General features: G+C 45.0%; 1 protein-coding gene across 2 annotated transcripts in view; it reads left to right on the plus strand.

The window, feature by feature from the left end:
• The first annotated feature begins 8622 nt into the window (after nucleotides 1-8622).
• METAP2 (methionyl aminopeptidase 2) overlaps nucleotides 8623-18887 on the plus strand; it is a 42452-nt gene continuing 32187 nt past the window's right edge. Inside the window, exon 1 of one of the 2 annotated variants that reach the window (XM_021006430.2) lies at nucleotides 8623-8894. In XM_021006430.2, coding sequence (XP_020862089.1) covers nucleotides 8738-8894 — 157 coding nt within the window. In that variant the 5' untranslated portion in view covers nucleotides 8623-8737. The remainder of the gene's footprint in view (nucleotides 8895-18887) is intronic. The other variant, XM_021006429.2, reaches the window with a different exon arrangement.

Below are 18887 nucleotides of genomic sequence, written 5' to 3' on the forward strand. Positions count from 1 at the left end.
TCCTGAAGTGGTTTGCCATTTCCTTCTCTAGCTCATTTGACAGATGAGGAAACTAAGGCAAACAGGGTTATGGGGCTTGCTCAAGATCACACACTTAACAGTGTGTCTGAGGCAGGAGGAAGCCCTGAAAACAGTCATAAAACGAGCAGTTATTCCTAACAAAGAAATCTCAATAAATTGCCATAATTACTTCAATTACCATTTTCTTTGATTTCTCCAAAACACTTCTTCATGGCTTCTTCCACTGAAATGTAGGTTCCATGAAGTCAAAGACTGTCTTACTTCGCATATGTATCTCCAGCACTTATCACAGAGCCTCACACTTAGTAAACTAGTTCTTGATAAATGTGTTTCCATTTATTCTTTCATACTGTGTGGGATAGAGACCACCTACCCAAATTAAAACCAGAGTTTTGACAAAAGTTTGCAAAAAGGAGAAATCTCTTTATTGACCTTCTCAAGAAAGGGCAACGCTGTGCTGCCTAAGCCGCCCCAAGAGTGGGAGTGCTCTTTGTTTAAGGCAAGATTACATAGACCCTAACGCAGCAGCCCACCCTAACCCCCTCTTTCTTTGTTTAAGGCAAGATTACATAGACCCTAACGCAGCAGCCCACCCTAACCCCCTTCCTGTCGGCTCGTTGGCTGAGCCTCAGGTATACAATATTCGTATAAAAACTGCCCCAGTAACAGAGAGGACAAAGAGGTATAGAAATTATGTTAGCATGTTCCCCTTTTTAGGGCCTCACAGTTTCGGCAGCCTTTTACCCAAGGTCATATAACTAGCTAGAGGATGAGATAAACAGTATGCTTTTATGGCTCAGGAATTTCTGCTAACACTAAGAGTAGGGGAGGGGGTCTTGTATTCTGAGGGGTCTTCACTTAGTGTTGGTCCACATGTACCACTCAAAAGCAAAAATACCAGAACCATTAACAAGAACTAATGACCTTCTGAGGAGGCTTCACTTCTGAGAGATCATCTCTCACAATACAGTCCTCAGAATTACTAACCGCTCTTTACACAGCCTTTAACTATATGTAGGACCAGGTGATATGCAGGGGAACCAGAACCCGTGGCTAGCTTAAGGGATTTAAAATCTAGTGAGGAATACAGGATGCCGACTTGGAAAAAGAAATCACTAATTAGGGAAGGATATGTATATTGCCCCCCAAATGACAAGTGAAGGAAGTTCAGAGAAGGGAGTGATTGCTGAGGATTAGGGTGGTCCAAGTAGGCCCTCATCAAGGAAGATGGGGCTTTTTTTTGGTTTTTGTTTTTGTTCTTTAGGCAATTGAGGTTTAGTGACTTGCCTAGGGTCACACAGTTAGCAAGCGTCAAGTATTTGATCTGAGACCGGATTTGAACTCAGGTCCTCCTGACTTCAGGGTGGTGCTCTATCCGCTGTGCCACCTAGCTGCCCTCAAGATGGAGCTTCTTTAAGGAAGAATAGGATGTATATAAATGTGGCTGTTGTCACGACAACCTATGTGGGAGGTTCATTGTACAAGCATAATTGTACCCATCAACTAGGGAGCTGACAGGTTAAGTGTTTTGTCCCCAGTGTGAAGGTAATAAATGTCAGAGTTGGGATTCAAGTTCATTCTAGGTCCAGCAGTCCCTCTATTAGGCCACACAGCCCCCTTGAAACAGAACTTTCCTTCTCCTCTTCTCTATCCCAGTGGTCTCCAAAGTAAAGGCTCTCTGGGTGACCTAGTCCTGACTGATAACTGTATGATCAGGCCATGGGAGGTTGAGAAGATGCTTCTTATCCCATTCCCCCCAGGATAGGCTGATAGCATCTGAATTTAGAACCTGAAGAAGCATTAGAGACAATTGAGTTAAGTTCTGGTGGAAGCTGATTTACTCCTCCCCCTTTTGGAAATACTAAGGAAGCATTTAAAATTATCTTAATCTAAACCAGGGGTGGGGAAACCTGTTACCTTGAGGCCACATGTAGCCTTCTGGGTCCTCGGGTGCGGCCCTTTGACTGAATCCAAACTTCACAGAACAAATCCCCTTCGTGAAAGGATTTGTTCTGTAAAACTTGGACTCAATTAAAAGGTCACACCTGAGGACCCAGAAGGCCACATGTGGCCTCAAGGTCACAGGTTCCCCACCCCTGGTAGGATGAGGATCTACCTAACGGAAGGAATAAGTCACTTTTTTAAAATGAGTTACTATGACCACCACCTGAAATGATTTGATCAGATTAGGGTAGGACCTTTGGGGGAAGGGATCATAGAAGAATTGAGTAGTTTTAGGAAAATGATTCTCTAAGGGTTTGCTTGAAAGATTAGCTCCTTCTGGGCAATGGGCAAAATGTTAACTTTTGCCTTATCCTGAACTCCATATTTTATCGTATTGTGAAATCTTCTTGCTCAAGAATCCTATAAATTTAAACTTCAAAATGATTTGTGGGGAGAGATGTTCAAGGGCATGTGAAAAGCCTCTGTCAATCTGAAATTTCTCTTTCTTAGCTAGAAAAATTCTTGAATTTGAAATAATAATAAACTAATAAAACTGTTTCAGGTAGGCATGTGCCTACAACTCAGAGTATACTATGAATATTTTGAGTTCAACATTCCACATTTTATAGATGAGGAAACTGAGTCAAGAAAGATTGTGATGCTCCCCGTTGTATAAAGTCTCGACAAACAACAGCCTTGTTCTAAGTCTAGTGACCTATCCAGTATTCTACACTGCTTCTAACCCAATGTTTCTTCACAGCTAAACCTATACCCCTGCCTCAACACACACACACACACACACACACACACACACACACACACCCTCTCCTTTGACAGTTCCCACCCTCCCCTTTTCTAAGTCAAGTTCCTTGATGGTGGTTATAAATACCACTTCAATGCCCATCCCAGGTAACCATTGGGAAAATTCTCCATTCCCAAGCACACTATTTCCCTAACCTTCAGATATCCTTAGTACTCTAGTAGGTGCCCCTGATGGGGCAAGCTCTGTGTTCCCAGAGGAGTTACCAGTGACTTAGAGCTCCACCTTGCCAGTTTTCATCTTGGGATGGGACAAAATTAGTCACACAGAATGAGTAAGAATGGTGGATGGGGAGTGACCTGCTTTACAGAATCTCTTTCTTTCTCTCCAAAACCCACCCCTTTCTGACCTTCACTATTACTGCCCTAGGAACCACCATCCTATCAGTGATCTGGATTCACAATCCATCCTCAGTAACTAAATCTTGTGTCTTCTTCTACATCTCTTGAAAATATCTCCTTTTCTCAATTTATCTAGGCACCACCCAAGCTCAGGCCCTCATCACCTCTCATCATGACTAACGGAACAATTATAATTGTAATACTGCAATGGGTATCTCAGCTTCAAATCTCTCCCCACTCAGCCCAGCCTCCACTTAGCTGCCAAAGTGATTCTCCTGGAGTTCAGGTCTGACCTCCACCCACACCCCCTACACACAATCTGCTCAGTAAACTCCAGTGGTTCCCAATTTATTTTAGGATCAACTGATATTTCATCTTTTTTTAATGCTTTTATAATTTCTATTTCTTTTATATTTTATGCTGTAAATAATAGTACATGTGTAGTGTACATACCCCCTAAAATTCATAAATTATGAATATATAAGCAAATAGATTGGGTGGTGCCATTCAGTTGTGTTTGACTCTTCATGACCCCATTTGGGGTTTACTTGGCAGAGATACTGGATTAGGTTGGCATTTATTTCTCCAACTCATTTTACAGATGAAGAAACTGAGGCAAACAGAGTTGAGTACCCAGGTTCACATAGCAAGAAAGTGTCCGAGTCTAGATTTGAACTCATGAAGATGAGTTTTCCTGACTCCAGGCCTGGTGCTCTATCCACTGTGCCATTTACCTGCCCCAGATCAGGGATACATGCACAAAAATGTTTTGTTAATGGGGTATGGAGTCAAAAAAGTTTAGAGAGTTTTTATCTAGATGAGTAGTGTCAAACTCAATTAGAATGCGGGTGTGTGTGTGTGTGTGTGTGTGTGTGTGTGTGTGTGTGTGTGTGTGAGTAATCCATATATACAGATCCCTGCTGGTGGCACACTGACTTAGTTTTAAAATGTAATGTTATCCACGTCTTATTGTAGTTTTATTTATTTACCAATTATATTTGAAGCAAGTACCACCATACTTGGAAGCGTTATGGGAACCCACTAGAGTTTGACATCCCTGGTCTATATAACTTCATTGGGTTGTCCCTGGTGTCTAGGGAGGACTAGCACCTCTGGTGCGAGGGTCTGCTGAGTCCTTTTCAGGGCCACCCATCCACCTTTGGTGTTTACCTAGCACTCAACTCTCACCTGTGGCTCCAAGAAGCTATAGCCTGCACACTGGCCACACCCTGGCAAACCTGGGCACATGGGCTAAACTATGGCGAAGGTAACCAACAGGCCTTAAACCCATCGGCAAGGTAGAGGGATGTCCACCCCAAACATGTGAAGATGTACTTCCTTGCTTTTTTTTTTCCTATAAAAACAAATACATGTAATAGCCTCCTCTGAGGTTATTGGCCCAACTCAAACTACAATGGCAGAGGGGTGGCTGTTAGTACTCCCAGGGTTCTGGGGTTCACCCTGTGGCTGGCTATCCTCTTAAACACTAGTTCATAACCCTCCACTGTGGGCTTTCCCTTAACAATGAGCCAGTACATCCAGTTAGTTCTTTACCAAAAGGGGGATTGAGAGATAATGAGGAATCCAGAATAATGTCTAGGGTGTAAGTCTGAAGGCCTGGGAGGATGGTGTTGCCTTCTGCAGTAATAGGGAAGGTAAGAGAGGGCAGAATAAGACAGGTTACCACCTACCTATCATATAGTACCTACTATGTGCTAGGAACAGTACTAAACACTACAAATATCTCATTTGACTCTTACCACAACGCTGGGAGGTGGGTGCTTTCATTACCTCCATTTTGTACTTGAGAAAACTGAGGCAAACAGATTAAGTGACTTGCCCGAGGTCTAGGGCTACTAATAAGATGTCTGGGGCTGGATTTGAACTCCCATCCCCCTGACTCCAGAACCAGTGCTGTCTCTACTGCACCTCCTGCCAGCCTTTCTGCAGTGAGGGAATATCTGTTTTGCATCTGAGGGCTTTCCTCTTGAAGTTATTATCTCTATGGTTCAGCGTGAGCAGACCTTCAGGTTGGGTGGGGTATATGAGGTGCCCCTTCTTAAAGGAACACTCCCTTCTGTGATCAGGGGAACAGTACAGTTGTATGTGGTCCCGTGTGTTTTACATTGATAGCTCTCTAACATTCGAAACAGTTTAAAAATTGGTCCTTTCGCCTTGCTGCATCAATGGTAGTCGTAAATAAAATGAGACGCTAATGGCACAATGAAGATAATATAACAATGAAGATGAAGAAGAAAAACTATCATTGTCCAAGATATTCTCACAGAATGAAGACCCAAGTATGATGGCTGCAGCTGCTGCTTCGGGTGCCTTTATCCTTTGTGAAGAGGACCAGGGGACCCAAAGGGACTGAAAGACCCTGTCTCATCCTGGCTACAGGGCAAGCATTGTCAATCACTTGTTCTGTGAGAACAAGGTCTAGACATCTCCATTAAATCAATCAGTTGATCAGGGGTGTGTCAACAGGTGCAATGGGAAGTCTGTAGACACTGGTTGGGAGATTTGGTCATGTGCTTGTGAGGCTTATAGAAAACTAGCAAGCTGGTTGGCATCAGGGATTTATCTGGGTGTCTGGCAATGGAGAGGAAGGAGACAAGCCAGCAGAGCCCCTGAGAGGGAATCGCTTGGGGAGGGGATGAGAGGAGAGAGAGGGAGGATTTGGGCTTTTTCATCAGCATGCTAGCAACATCCTTGCAACAGCCACAATGAAGGACAGTGTCTGATTTGGAAGCCAAGGGCAAACCTCGTGGAAATGAAACTTCGAGACGACAAGGAAATCAGCACAACAGTTACAGTGTCACTAAGAAACTCCATGAATACTCCATGAAGGAGAGAAAAGGACTTCCCGCAATGGGGAGCTACGTATGTTACCACCACATATCCTCCCTAAGTTGGAACCCCTGAGTGATGATGTGAACATGACAAAGGCAGCTAGGTGGTAGGTGGTGGAGTGGACAGGGCATTGCCCTTAGAGTCAGGAAGACCCAAGTTCAGATTTGGCTTCAGACACTTCCTAGATGTGGCAAATCATAAGTCACTTTACCTATCCACCTCGGTTTCTTCAACTGTTAAATGGGGCCAATGATAGCACCCACCTCTTAGGGTTGTTGTGAGGATCAAATGAGCTAATACTTGTAAAGCCCTATGCCAATCTTTAAATAAACAAAGTGTCAAATGTTGCAGAGTGGAGAAAGATGGAAAATTAATAAGTGGCAACCCATTACGACTGTCCCCAGGATAATGTAAGCTCCTTCCAGGAAGGGGCTGTTTTTTTGTTTTGTTTTCATTTTTGTCTTTATATACCTACCCTAACACAATTCCTTGCAGAAGTAGGTGATTAAAAAAAATCGTTCAATTGAATTACATGCATACTTCTTACAAATTTAAGAAACTGAGGCAACATGATGAAAAATATACTATTCACCTCCAGAGAAAGAACTGATGAACTCTGAGGGCAGATTGAAGTATAGTGTTTTTCACTTTATTTTCATGCTTTTTTTCCAATATGGCTAATATGGAAATATGTTTTGCATGACTTCAGATGTATAATGGGTATCTTTTTGCTTGCCTTCTCAGAAGGGGGGGGTTCCAGGGAAGGAAAGAATTTGGAATTCAAAAAAAATTTTAAATGGATGTTAAAAATACATTTAAGTGAGGCAACCCCCCCAAAAAAACTGGAAGCATACATTGCACAAAGTAGGCACTTAAAAATGCTTGTTGAATTGAATCTGTGTGTTCAGATTAAGACAGTACAGTAGTTATATGTATTTATAATAATAAAGTTTCCTCCCCTGAACCCTACCAGGTGGATAGTGAAAGTATTATTGACATTATTTTAGGAAGAAAAGAAACAAAGCATTTATCAATGCTCCTACTATATGCCAGGCAATGTGCCAAGCTTTTTACAAATATCATTTCATTGGATCCTCACAACAACCCTGGAAGGTAGGTGCTATTTTTGGCCCCATTTAACAGTTGAGGAAACTGAGGCAGAAAGACGTGAAGTGACTCGTTCAAGGTCACAACAAAGCTCTGCGAACCTAAGCTAGTCACTTAGCCTCTGGGCAATTTTTTAAGACTCTTAAATTGCCGAGAAGGCAGCAATCAGCATTAGAAGGGGGAACTTCCTTATCTGGGATAAGGATTCTAAGCCGGCAGCACTAATTGGGACTTTCTCCATGGCACTCGGGAAACCTCTTCTCGGTGGACGTTTCCTCCAACCCTTGAATTCTGACACCGAAGTACTCTCTGCCCCTTTCAGCCTTTTCCTCTCCCGGACCCTCCATTTGAAGTAGGCCTTTAGGGCCATGTTTTAATTGTTTAAATTCCCTTCCAGGATGCAGTGGACTCAGTACCGGGCATAGGTACTCTTTCTGTTCTCCTTTAAAATGTCAGTTTCTTCAGCGCAGCGGCTGTCTTTGCTTTCGCTGCGTTTGGCACTGTGCCTGGCACATAGTAACATGTAATAAATGCTTTTTGATTTGACTTCACTATTCTAAGGGTTACCTTTTTAAATTTTTTTTTTTTAATGCAACTAGGCAGTTGCAGATTCTGAATGAATCGAGTAACAAATCAAATAAGGTAGATTTTGCCTGCAGCGGTCATGGAGATCTTTTTTTGCAAAAAGAAAAGCTGTCACTCCTGATTTATGTCTTCTTGCAGAACTGAATTTAGTGTCAAGGTGTCCGCATGACATGCTTGCTGCTCGGAGAGCCATGTCGTTCTAGTGCAATTTACTCAATCAAGAGAAATGCAACTGGAGATACTTTTCTAAAAACGGGCATCCTTTGCACAGGGCGCAATTTTTTTTATTTTAAAGTAAAATTTATTGTTTCAATATAACAAAATTAATTTCCTTTCCCTCTTCCCCATTTCCCCCTTGCAGAATCAACTCCCGGAATGCCAACTTTTTAATTTTTTGAAAAGTGAATACAAATGTATTTCTCTCTCCCACCCCTTCATCGTAAAATAAAAACGAAATTCCAAACCTAACAAGCTACCCGTGGTCAAGCAAAATCGATTCCCTGCATGCACACTTTTTCGGCCCAACTGAATTTTAAAAACGAGCACGAATGCGTTTTCTCCCTGACCACCCCACCATCCCATCACTAAACGCGCGCCTGCCCAGGCGCACTTTCGCGCGTGAAGGCAGAGGCGGTTTGTCCTTGGGGAGCGAGCGTGCATGTGCACGTGGGTGGGTGGCTCGTACTTCTCTCGGGCACACGTGGGACGTGCGGAAGCAAACGAGAAGCAAACTTTTCTTTTCCTGCCTGGGACGGAAAGGACGCCCCCCCGTCGCGCGGCAGTCCCGGGGCGCGGCCGGTGCGGGTGACGTCACGCGGGCCCCGGGTCCCGCCCCTGACTCGGAGGCTCCCCCTCCCCCCGACCGCCACGAGGCCGGCAGGTCCCGGCCGGCCCCGCCCCTCCGGCGGGGGCGGGCGGGCCGCGGCCCGGTCCTCCAGCCGTCCCGGCATGCCCCTCGCTGGATCGCGCCAACGAGAGCGGCTCGGCGGGGCGCCGGGAGCGTACGCGGGCGGCTGTGCGGGGAGCGGGCCTCTCTAGCTCGGCCTCTCGTTCTCTCTTTAGCAACATGGCGGGCGTGGAGGCGGCCCAGGCGGCGGCCTCGGAGAGGCACCTGAACGGTGAGCTGGAGCCGGACGACAAGGACGACGGCGCGGCCGCCACGACCGAGGAGACGGCCAAGAAGAAGCGCCGCAAGAAGAAGAAGGGCAAGGCCGGGGCCGCAGGTAAAGGGGCTGGCCGGGGGCGGGAGGCCTCTCGGACCCCGGGGTCGCGCCCGGCCGGGGAAGGGAAGCGGAGGCCGGGGGCCCGGGCCCGCCGCGTCCCCTTGTCCTTGGCCGCTTCTCACCGTCCTCGGGTCGGCAGCGGGGGAATCGGCCTCGCCGCGCCCGGGAGCCGCGGCCCGGCCGCTGGGACCCCCCTGGCACCCCCAGACGCCGGGGAGCCCCGCTGCTGCGGCTCTAGGGCCCCCAGCCCCTGAGACACACCCCGCCGGGGCTCCTGGGACCCCCCCCCAGCTCCAGCTGGGCCCACAGCCGGGGCCTCCTCCAGCACCAAATGGGCCCCCAGCTACTCTTACAGCCGGGACCCCCCCCCCCAGCTCTAGCTGACACCCCGCCGCTCCCACAACTGGGACCCCCGCCCCCCCCCGGGGGCTGCCGCCGGCTTGCCTCCCGGCGTCCTCTGCACGTCTACGGTGCCCGGGCTTGGGGAAGGCGGAGGCCGGACTCCAGGTGAGGGTCCCTGTAGGAAGGCCAGCTTGCGAGGAGCCTCTCAGAGCGCCCCTCTGCTCTGCTCTTCATCCTCTCCGGGTGTCAGCGAGCGTGGATGGAGGGCTGACTCTTAGGTGCCGAGCTCGGTGCTGAGCGTGGGAAAAGTGACCCGAAAGTTTCCTGCGAAGGGTCAGTGATTCGTGGAGCTCTTACAGTAGGCAGGGGCTGTTGTTCAGTCGTGTCCGGCTCTCCGTGACCGCATTTTGGGGGTTTCTTGGAGAAGATGCTGGAGCAGTTTGCCGTTTCCTTCTCCAGCTCATTTTACAGATGAGGAAACTGAGGCAAACAGGGTGAAGTGACTTGCCCAGGGTCACACAGCTAGGAAGTGTCTGAGGCTGGATTTGAATTTGGGAAGATGAGACTTCTAGATTCCGAGCCCAGTGCCCTATCTACCCACTGCACCACCCAGGTGCCCTTAGTAGATGCTGAGTAAAGGTTCATTGACTGACGTTGTGCCAAGTAGTCTGCTAAGCTATGGGAAGGTAAATGGGACCAACTAAAAGTTTACGGGATGATCTACACGTTCTTTTCTTAGTCATTTTCAGTCAGTAGGCATTTATTAAACCCTGACGGTATGGTAGGCACTGGGTAGAGAGCAGGAAAGCTAAAGAAATAGCGAAAGTTTACAAAAATCGTCTAAGGATTTTTTTTCCTTAATCTTTTATCAGTCAGTCAGCAGGTATTTGTTAAAGCTCCTACAGTGCTGTGCTAAGGGCAGCAAACATAAAGGAGAAACAAGTTTACAGGAATAACTGGAATAAACAAAATGATTTTTCCTTCCTTGATTTTTATCAAGTATATTAATAAAATAACAAGTATTGGGCTTATTATAAGCCAGGCACTATGCTAGAGGCTGGCAAGGTAGAGTCACCACTGAAAGTTTGCAGAGACAACAGTCATTTATTTCTTCAGTACCTGCTGTATGCAGCTCAAGTCCCACCTTGGACTGGAAGCCTTTCTAGGGTTTGTCTCCTCCCCTCTTCCTAAGCTTTCTTCCCCGACGTTACTTCCCGATGTTACAGTGTGTCTTGTTTGGGTTTATCTTGTCTGTACCTGGTTACTGACTTGCTCTCTCTCGGAATGCAGTGTGAGCTTCTCGAGGACAGGACCTGTTTGTGCTTTCTTCTGTATCTCCAGTGCTTTTGGGATACATCCCCAGGATGAAGCTGGAGTGGGGGATGGATTCATTAATGATCTAGTGCAGCCCTAGATTTTACAAAGGAGGAAGCTATGGCCCGGAGAGGGGAATTGACCTGTGACCTGTCTGGGGTCTGAGCCCGCTTCACATCCCTCAGGCTTCCTTCTGGTGGACTTTCTGAACCAAGAGCCTGGGAGGAGTTGTGGAGTAATAGGTGTTGTGTGTAAACTGCTTCACCTGCTTTCTAGTCCTACTCCCTCATTTTCCAGATGTGGGAACTAGTGGCCAGGTACAGGGGTGGGGAGCCTGTGGCCTCGAGGTCACACATGGCTTTCTAGGTCCTCAGGTGCAAGCCTTTTGACTGAATCCAAACTTCACACAATAAATCCCCTTAATGAAAGGATTGTAAAACTTGGACTCAATCAAAAGGCTGCACCCGAGGACCTAGAAGGCCACAGGTTCCCCTCCCCTGGGCCAGGACATTATGTGACTTGTCCAAGGTCACACCCTGAGGTTAAACAAGAGACAGCCACCAAAACCATGAAGAAGGAGGAACAGCCTAGGAACTAGCCACCATTGCATTGTGGACGCCAGGCAGTGTGCTCTGCCTTCATCTCTGCCACTTATTTTGTGACTATGGGGTGGTCTCCTCAGGTCTGGATGTGCTCATCTGTGAAATGGATAGAAGAGCACCAGCCCCACTGAGATTTTGTGGAGGCCACTTGAGGTTGTGTGTTAAAGCACTAAGGTAAATGTTGGCACTTAACTGTTTCAGTAACTTATAAAAGTCATTTCAGTGATTAGTGAGATAGGATTAAGAGGTTGGTTGCCTCATCTCTGACTCAGGCAGAATTGAGCAGTTGTCCCTCCAAAACCTGCTTCTTTGCCTGGCTTCCCCTTTTCTCTCGGTCTAATCTAATCATTCTTCTAGTGACCTGAAAACTTTGGAGTCGTCTTAAACTTTATCTATCCAGTCAGTTATCGAGTCTTATTGTTTGGAAATGTGTCCGCTGGTCTCTTTCCATCGTCATTGTGACTGCTCTGTAGTCTAAAGCATCTTTACCCTATGTTGGCATTGTTACAAGAAATTTCTTACTCTTTGTTAACATTTTCTGTCGCCTTCCATTCATCCTACACACTATCCCTATCTCTCTTCTGAAGTCTTTTCTGACCCTCTCAATTGCCTGTGATAGGACTCGGCGTTGTTCAGTTTTTTCTATTTAAGGTCACCTATCCAAAGAAAAAGCAACTTGATTTAGGTAGGCTTTTTTTTTAAGAGAAATATAAAGTGTTTACTCTGATTTTAAATTAAGAATGGAGCATAAACCTTTTCTCTGTAGGTGTCAGTTCTACCCTGGTTATGTAAATTCAGTTGAATAAGAAAAGGAAAAGGGAGATGGTGAGAGAAACTGATGTGGAAGGAAGAAAAACACGGAATGTAAGTTTCTTAATGACAGATGGTTCATTTTCATCTGGTTCTCCAGGACCGTGCTTGCCACTGAGGTATAGGCACTTGATATTTGCTCATTGATTGGCTGGTTTGTTGTGAGAAAGAAAAGAAAGGCTATTCCAGTGCTATCTAGGTGAGGTAGTATTCTTGTAGGTAGAAAGGCAGATATATCAGAGGCCATTTTGTACTGTGACCTTCTTTTTGGTCGGCTTCAGGATTTTGAAATTCAGACTAGTCTGTTAACCTGTGACTCCAGCTCTTTTTACCTCTTTAGTAACCACTTGGTCCAACCCAAAGGGAAATTACCAGGGGCAATTAAAGCCCAACCAAGCCTGTGATGGGAATCTGGGCTTGCTTGATTTAAAGGTAAAATCCATAAACTTCAGTACAAGATGACTCCAGTCTATTTTTCCCAGCTTATCTCCTGGTCAAGAATATATCTTCTTTATTTACTCTTTACTTTCTTTGAAAGATTATAATGTACATTACACATCTTTGTATGTATTTTGTCCTGTCTCTTCAGATATATATAGTCTGTGAAGAAACCACATTTCATGCTTCTTTGTATTTTCTTCATCTGTAAAATGAGGAGATGGGATTAGTGATCTCTAAGGTTCCTTCCTGCTCTAAATTTGTGATCTAAAAACACAGCATGCGCTCGCTGAGTATTGCAATTTCCTAGAACATCATAGTTCTTCCCTTTGCTCCTTGACATTTTAATACATATTAGCTGTTAGTGTTAGTATAATTGTGTGTGTGTGTGTGTGTGTGTGTGTGTCTGTCTGTCTGTCCCAGGGAGGCTGTAAGTTCTTTGAGGCAGAATTTTTTGTTTTTTTACATTTTGTATTTGCAGTGACTTGCACATAGTAGGTGGGCACTTAGTGAATTTCTGATGAATGACTGATGATAGATGTTCTATCCTGTTTCTCCTGTGTGGTTTAGTGGGAAGTTCATTGGGTTCGGAGTTCTGGCTCTGGCAGTTCTTAACGGGTTACTTAGAACTCTCTGAGAATTTCTTCTTCAGTTATGTGTTAATATAACTTATCTTAAATCCTATAACTTATTATCCATCTCACAAGATTGTGAGGTAAGCATCCCAGGCATATTTATGAAAGATGTCATATTTTTGTGATCTTTCTCCTGAAATCCTTTTTAATCTTTTTCCATATCCATGTTGGTAATGACTTGTCTCCCCTCAGCACTGTGCATTGATGTAATGCACTCTGACTTTCTCATGAGAGTTATTTGGTTCTTCTCTAAATTACTATGCTGTTACCTCCTCAAGGCATGGAAATGACCCTGGCAAATCCTGTCCTGTTTTAATTATGGCCTGGTATCGGATTGAATGTTGTTCTCTCGGGAACAGTTGAGTTAGAAGAGGCTCAGAGATACCCAACTAGGTTGGCTAGGAAGAGGACTTTTTTTTTTTCCTTTTCTTTTTGAGTCTGAAGTGTCAAGGCCCAGTTGGTTTGTGATCTGGGTCAGTGGGGAGAATATGAAGTCACAGATCCTTGAAGTACTAAATTCCAGCTGTTTGTTTTCTAGCTTTTTTTTTCCACACTGAATTTTCTTGAGTTGGAAGGGACCTTAGATCATCAGTCTAATCATTCTCAGAATAGTATTCTTCTTGAATTGAATTGTGGCATGATAGATAAATCCATCAGCAAGCATTTCTTAAACATGCTTTGTACCAGGCACTGTGCTTGGTTCTGGGGATACAAAGACAAAACACAAAATAATCCCTGCTCTCCAGGAATTTATAAAGACATGGAGAAAACTTGTTCATTTATATTTTTATGTGTGTGTGCAAAATAAGTACAAAATAGGGAGGTTAATTGGGGAGGGGGGGTAGGGATGAGATAAAGCCTTGGTCGGGAGGTGGGAAGTGACACACTGTTGTTGGAATAATGTTAACTTGGAATGAGGTCTTACGGTGGAGTTCCGAAGAAATAGTGCTTGGGTGCGGTCTTGAGGTAGGGCATTAGATGAAGTGGTCACGAGGAGGGAGTCCATTCCAGGGAATGGAGAGAAGGCCTATTTGGGTAGCTTGTAGAGTGCTCGAAAGGGAGTGATGAGTGTATAGGGAGGCTGGAAAGATAGGTTGGGGTCGGGCTGTGGAGGTGTTTCATAAAAGCTGGGCCAGTAGGGAGCATCTGGAGTTTGACTGGGGGAGGGGAATACCGTGATTAGATTGGCTGCTCTGTGGAGGGAGGACTGACGGGGAGAGAATTGAGGAAGGAAAACCATCTAGTGGTGCCCCATTGTAGTAGTTCAGGGGAGAGGTGATAAGGGTCTGCACTAGAGTGTTGGCTCTGTGAGTGGGAGGAAGGGCACATATGCGGAAGATGTTGTGGACAGCTGATTGAATGTGTGAGATACGGGGAAAATGAGGAGTTAAGGATAAATCCAGCTGAGGTAAGGAACCTGGAGACTGGAAGCCTGGTGGTGTGCTTAACAGACATGGTTAGGTAGAGGGGAGGGTTGGGTGGGGAAGCAGAATGAGTTATGTTTTGCACACATCAAGTTTGAGATGGTTATGGGATGTCCACCGTGAAATTCCAGTAAGCCGTTGTTGATGTAAGCCTGTGGCTCCAGAGAGAGGCTCCTTGGGGTTTGTCTGCGGATGAGAGTTTTCTGCATAGAGAAAACCTTGAGGTTACCAGCGAGCGCGGAGAAAGAAGAGGGCTCAAACGGAACCTGGGTGTTTGAGAGGCCATTTTGTCCAGCCCCTGCATTTTATGATGTGGGAACTTGACTGACTGGCCCAAGGGAACAGAAATAATAAGTGACGGGGGTGGGAGTTGAATTCAGACCCTCTGGCTCCATTGTGCCGCATGCATCTGAGGGCCTTCTTCTGCAAGTGCTCGTGGCCTAGTTTGAAGACTTTCTGTAGTGGTGGGAAACTCTTAACTCTGGAGACAACCTCTTCTATTTTTGCATAGCTGTAATTATTAGGAAGTTTTTCTTTGAGTTGAAATCTGGCTCTTAGCAACTTTTACTCAGTGTTCCTAGTTGTTATTTCTGAGGTTAAACAGAATAAATCTGATTTCTCTCCAACTTACTAGCCTGTCACATACTTGAAGATACTGGATTCTTCTTCCCTTCTCTTCAGGCTAACTGTCCTTATTTTCTTCACTCTTATGGCTTGAACTTAGGTTCCCTGATCACCTCCCGTCATCCATGTTGAGACTTGCCATTGATCCTTAAAGTTGGATGCTCACAGCGGACCATAATAGTCCTGTTTCGCAAGGATGTCGCCTCACTCACCATGGACGCCCTGCTTGTGTTCATGCGGCCTGACGCTGTGTCAGGACTACTGGTTGCCCTGTGGCGCTGTTAGTTCTTATCCAGCTTTGGCCGCTCCCACGTGTTTTTCAGATGAACTGTGATACAGTCGTACCTTGCTCCCTTCCCTCTTCATATCCTCAACTTAGGCAGTTGATAAAAGTTGAACTTCTTAACCTTTATCCTTGTTGCATTCCAAATTAGACTCAGGCCCTCATTCTTTCTTGCTCGAGTGCTTCTTGGAAGATGGCTGTTGTCGTCCAAAATTGTGGCTAAGCCTCTCAATTTTGTGTCACTTGTACAAATAGTGCAATAGGGTGATCAATTAGATTAGATTATATAAAGGGTTATTAGGTGCCAGCCACTGTACTGGGCAAAGGGAATACAAATACAAGCAGAAAGAAAGCCCTTACCCTTGAAGAGTTTATGTTATATTGGAAAAATATAATGCTTAAGAGAGAGTTTAAGGGGAGTAAATAATGAAGATCCCTGTAAGGGGTGATGGTGGAAGGAAGGGGGATATGGAGGCTGGAATTGTGGAAAAAGCTTTCCTCATGTGAAGGCTGGAGAGTGAGGAGCTGAGCCAGTGTAGAAGCAAGTGTGGCTAACATCAGTATTTCCCCAAATAGAGGTTCTAGGAAGGACCTCAACAACTGGAGGAGGAGACTTGCAGAGAGGGAGGTGGATAAACCATACCCTTTATCTCCTAATTGAAATCATTGATAAAAATGTTGAACAAAACAAGGCCAGAGAGAGATTTGAGGCACCCTGCTGTGGACTTCATTCCAAGTTAACATTATTCAAATAATAGTGTGTCATTTTCCGTCTTTCTATGCCATGAACTTCGTGAGGGCAGGAAACCTGCTTTAATTTAATTTGGTCTGTCTCCTAGAACCTAGCATAATGTTCCACATACAACTTGTCAAAATTTTAGGGTTTTTTTTTTTCAATTAGCAAAAAATCATCTTTCTCTCTTCACCCCCCCCCCCGCCATTTAGAACAAAAGAAAAAGCAAAACCCTTGATGAAATGTGTAGTCAAGCAAAACAGATTTCCACGTTGGCCTCGCCCCCTGAAGTATTTATCTCATTTGGCAGTCCAAGTCATCCATCTCTGTCTGGGGGTGAATAGCATATTTTATCATTAGTCCACTGGAAGTTTGGTTAGTCATTATGCTGATAAGAATTCCTAATTCTTTCAAAGTTAGTCTTTACCAAATTGTTGTCATTGTATAAACTGCTCTCCTGGTTCTGTTCATTTCTCCCAGCATTGGTTTATGTGTCTTCCTGTGTTTCTCTAAAAGCATCTCCTCATTTCTTAGAGCACAGTAGTACTGCATCATATTCATATTTTATAGCTCGTTCATCTAATCTCTGGTTACCGGCACTCCCTCAAAGTTCTATTCTTTGCAAACTCAGAAAGAGCTATAAATATTTTTCTGCATACTTAGAGTTTGTTTTTGCTTAGGATTGAATCTGCCCTCTTTCTAAATCTGGCCTCTGCCCTCCTTCCTTTTCCCACCTAATAATTTCCTTATTGAGTGAAACGTTCTGTGCTGGAACACGCACAAATGTTCTTTCCTTTTACCAGTACAGATGAGAGAAGTTGCTCGTCCGCCTCCTCGTTTGTGTAAGTCTGCTTGTGCACCCTAAAGTGTGAGATCATTTTTTCCCAATCATCCTTTAGGCTCTTTTGGGATGATAATGTTGAGATAGTCCAAGAATTCTTACATTTTTTATTTTACCTATTTTCCAGGTCAGTTCTTTTTGTTCTGAAATACCTTATATATCCTTCTATTTTTTTTTCACTCTTTTGACTTTGTTTTAATATTTCTTTTCTGATGGAATCATTGGCTTCTATTTGATTCTGATTTTCACGGAGTTTGTTGCTTGGACAAGATTTTATACAACTTGTGTCAGGCTGTCAAATTCCTTTCCAATTCGTCTATAGTTTTCATTTCTTTTCCAATTTTTTCCTCAAGTGCTCTCATTTCATTTATAAAAAAGTATTTTTAACTCTTTAAAAAAAATACACTTCTTGCTTCATCTCTTCTAGGAATTCCAGTTGAGCTTGTGCCCAAGCTGTTTTTTCTCTGAGGCTTTGCTTGTAAATGTTTCGGAGTCATTCTCTTCTGGGTTTGTATCTGGAGCTTCCTCTGCCACCACAATAGCTTTTTATGGTAGGATCCTTTTTTTTTCCCCCCTCTTCTAAACTTTGGACTTGATGTTAGGTTTGGGCTCTGCCACACTGCTCTTACTGCTGCTTTCTTATGGTGTTGGGTATTGTGTTATTCTAGGATCTCAGGCACACACCAGGGAATGGCAGGCTTTCAGCGCTCCCGCAGCAGTCTGATTCTGGACAAAGTCTACTTGTTGTCTCCTGGGCCTAGACTCTGCAGGTCTCTGACCTGAGTTTCGATCTGAGCAGCAGCAGAGTACTGCTGGGTTCGGCCATGTCAGCCAGCTGGAAAGCTTTGTTGGCTCAGGCTCCCTTTTGGTTTGGGATTGCTGCTTTGGTTATTCCCAGTGGGCTGAGCTTCTGGGTTCTTAGCCACACCTCGGCTGCTTTCTTCTGAACTCCATCCTTTCTCCCTGGGAACATCACTCCAGGCTCTGTGACCTAGGACTGAGTAGTGGCTGACCAGGTTGCCAGTTGGTACCTGCCCCTCTTGTGGTGCCTTGGTAGGGGTCTGATGGTGTCAGAGTTCAGGTCTAGTATCTCTTCTTGCCCACCTAGCGCCAAGTGTGAGTGGTATGCTCCTAGCCTAACCCTTTGGCCCCATTGTCTGCGAGTCTTTGTCTCCACATGCTGACCATGGCAGGACAAATAACTCACTGTGACTTTCCCCTTCGGGATTCAGTCTGGTGTGTTTTCGAGGTCACTTTGGAGTTAGGGGCATTTTGGGGTGGTGCCTCTCTGTACTGCTTCCTGTCATTCTGCCATTTTGTCTCTGCCACTTCTACCATAGAGATGGTCTTTAATAAATGTCTTTTGAATTGAATTGCAAAATGAGCTGCTAGCATTCTCTTACCAATTCCTTGTAAGGCCCAGATCTGGCACCTCCAATGGTGGTGCCAATCTCACCTTCATTGATCTCCCTTCAAACATGTACAGCGTTTATTGTCTTCACCTACTTATTTGGGCCTTTATCATCATATCGTATTTTATATGCCTACTTAAATAGTTTTTATTTATATTTTTCTTCCTAACTACGTTGTAAACCTCTTGAGGGAAGAGAATGTCCATATGCTATGCATGTGGAAAATGCTAGACATTTGTTGAATTGAAGGGTATTATGTTATCTAATGATTTGCCAAATAGACCCACTGGGCCCTCAGTCCATGAGGGCTGCTCCCTGGCACTCACCAGAGCCTCTGTTCTGAACATCCAGCTCATTCGTACTGTGTGTCCCTGGTGACTGTTGGGCCCTTTCCTTTTTATAATTTCCATGGGTTCAGTTATCACCCCTATGCAGGGAACTCCAGATCTAACTGTATTTTGGCCTGTCTCCCAAGCACCAGTCCTCTATCATAACTGCCTTTTGGACATTTCAAACTGTACGTCTCATAGCTAAC

This window comes from Phascolarctos cinereus, unplaced genomic scaffold (assembly GCF_003287225.1).
Source record: "Phascolarctos cinereus isolate Bilbo 61053 unplaced genomic scaffold, phaCin_HiC Scaffold_1;HRSCAF=81, whole genome shotgun sequence".
NCBI lineage: Eukaryota > Metazoa > Chordata > Mammalia > Diprotodontia > Phascolarctidae > Phascolarctos > Phascolarctos cinereus.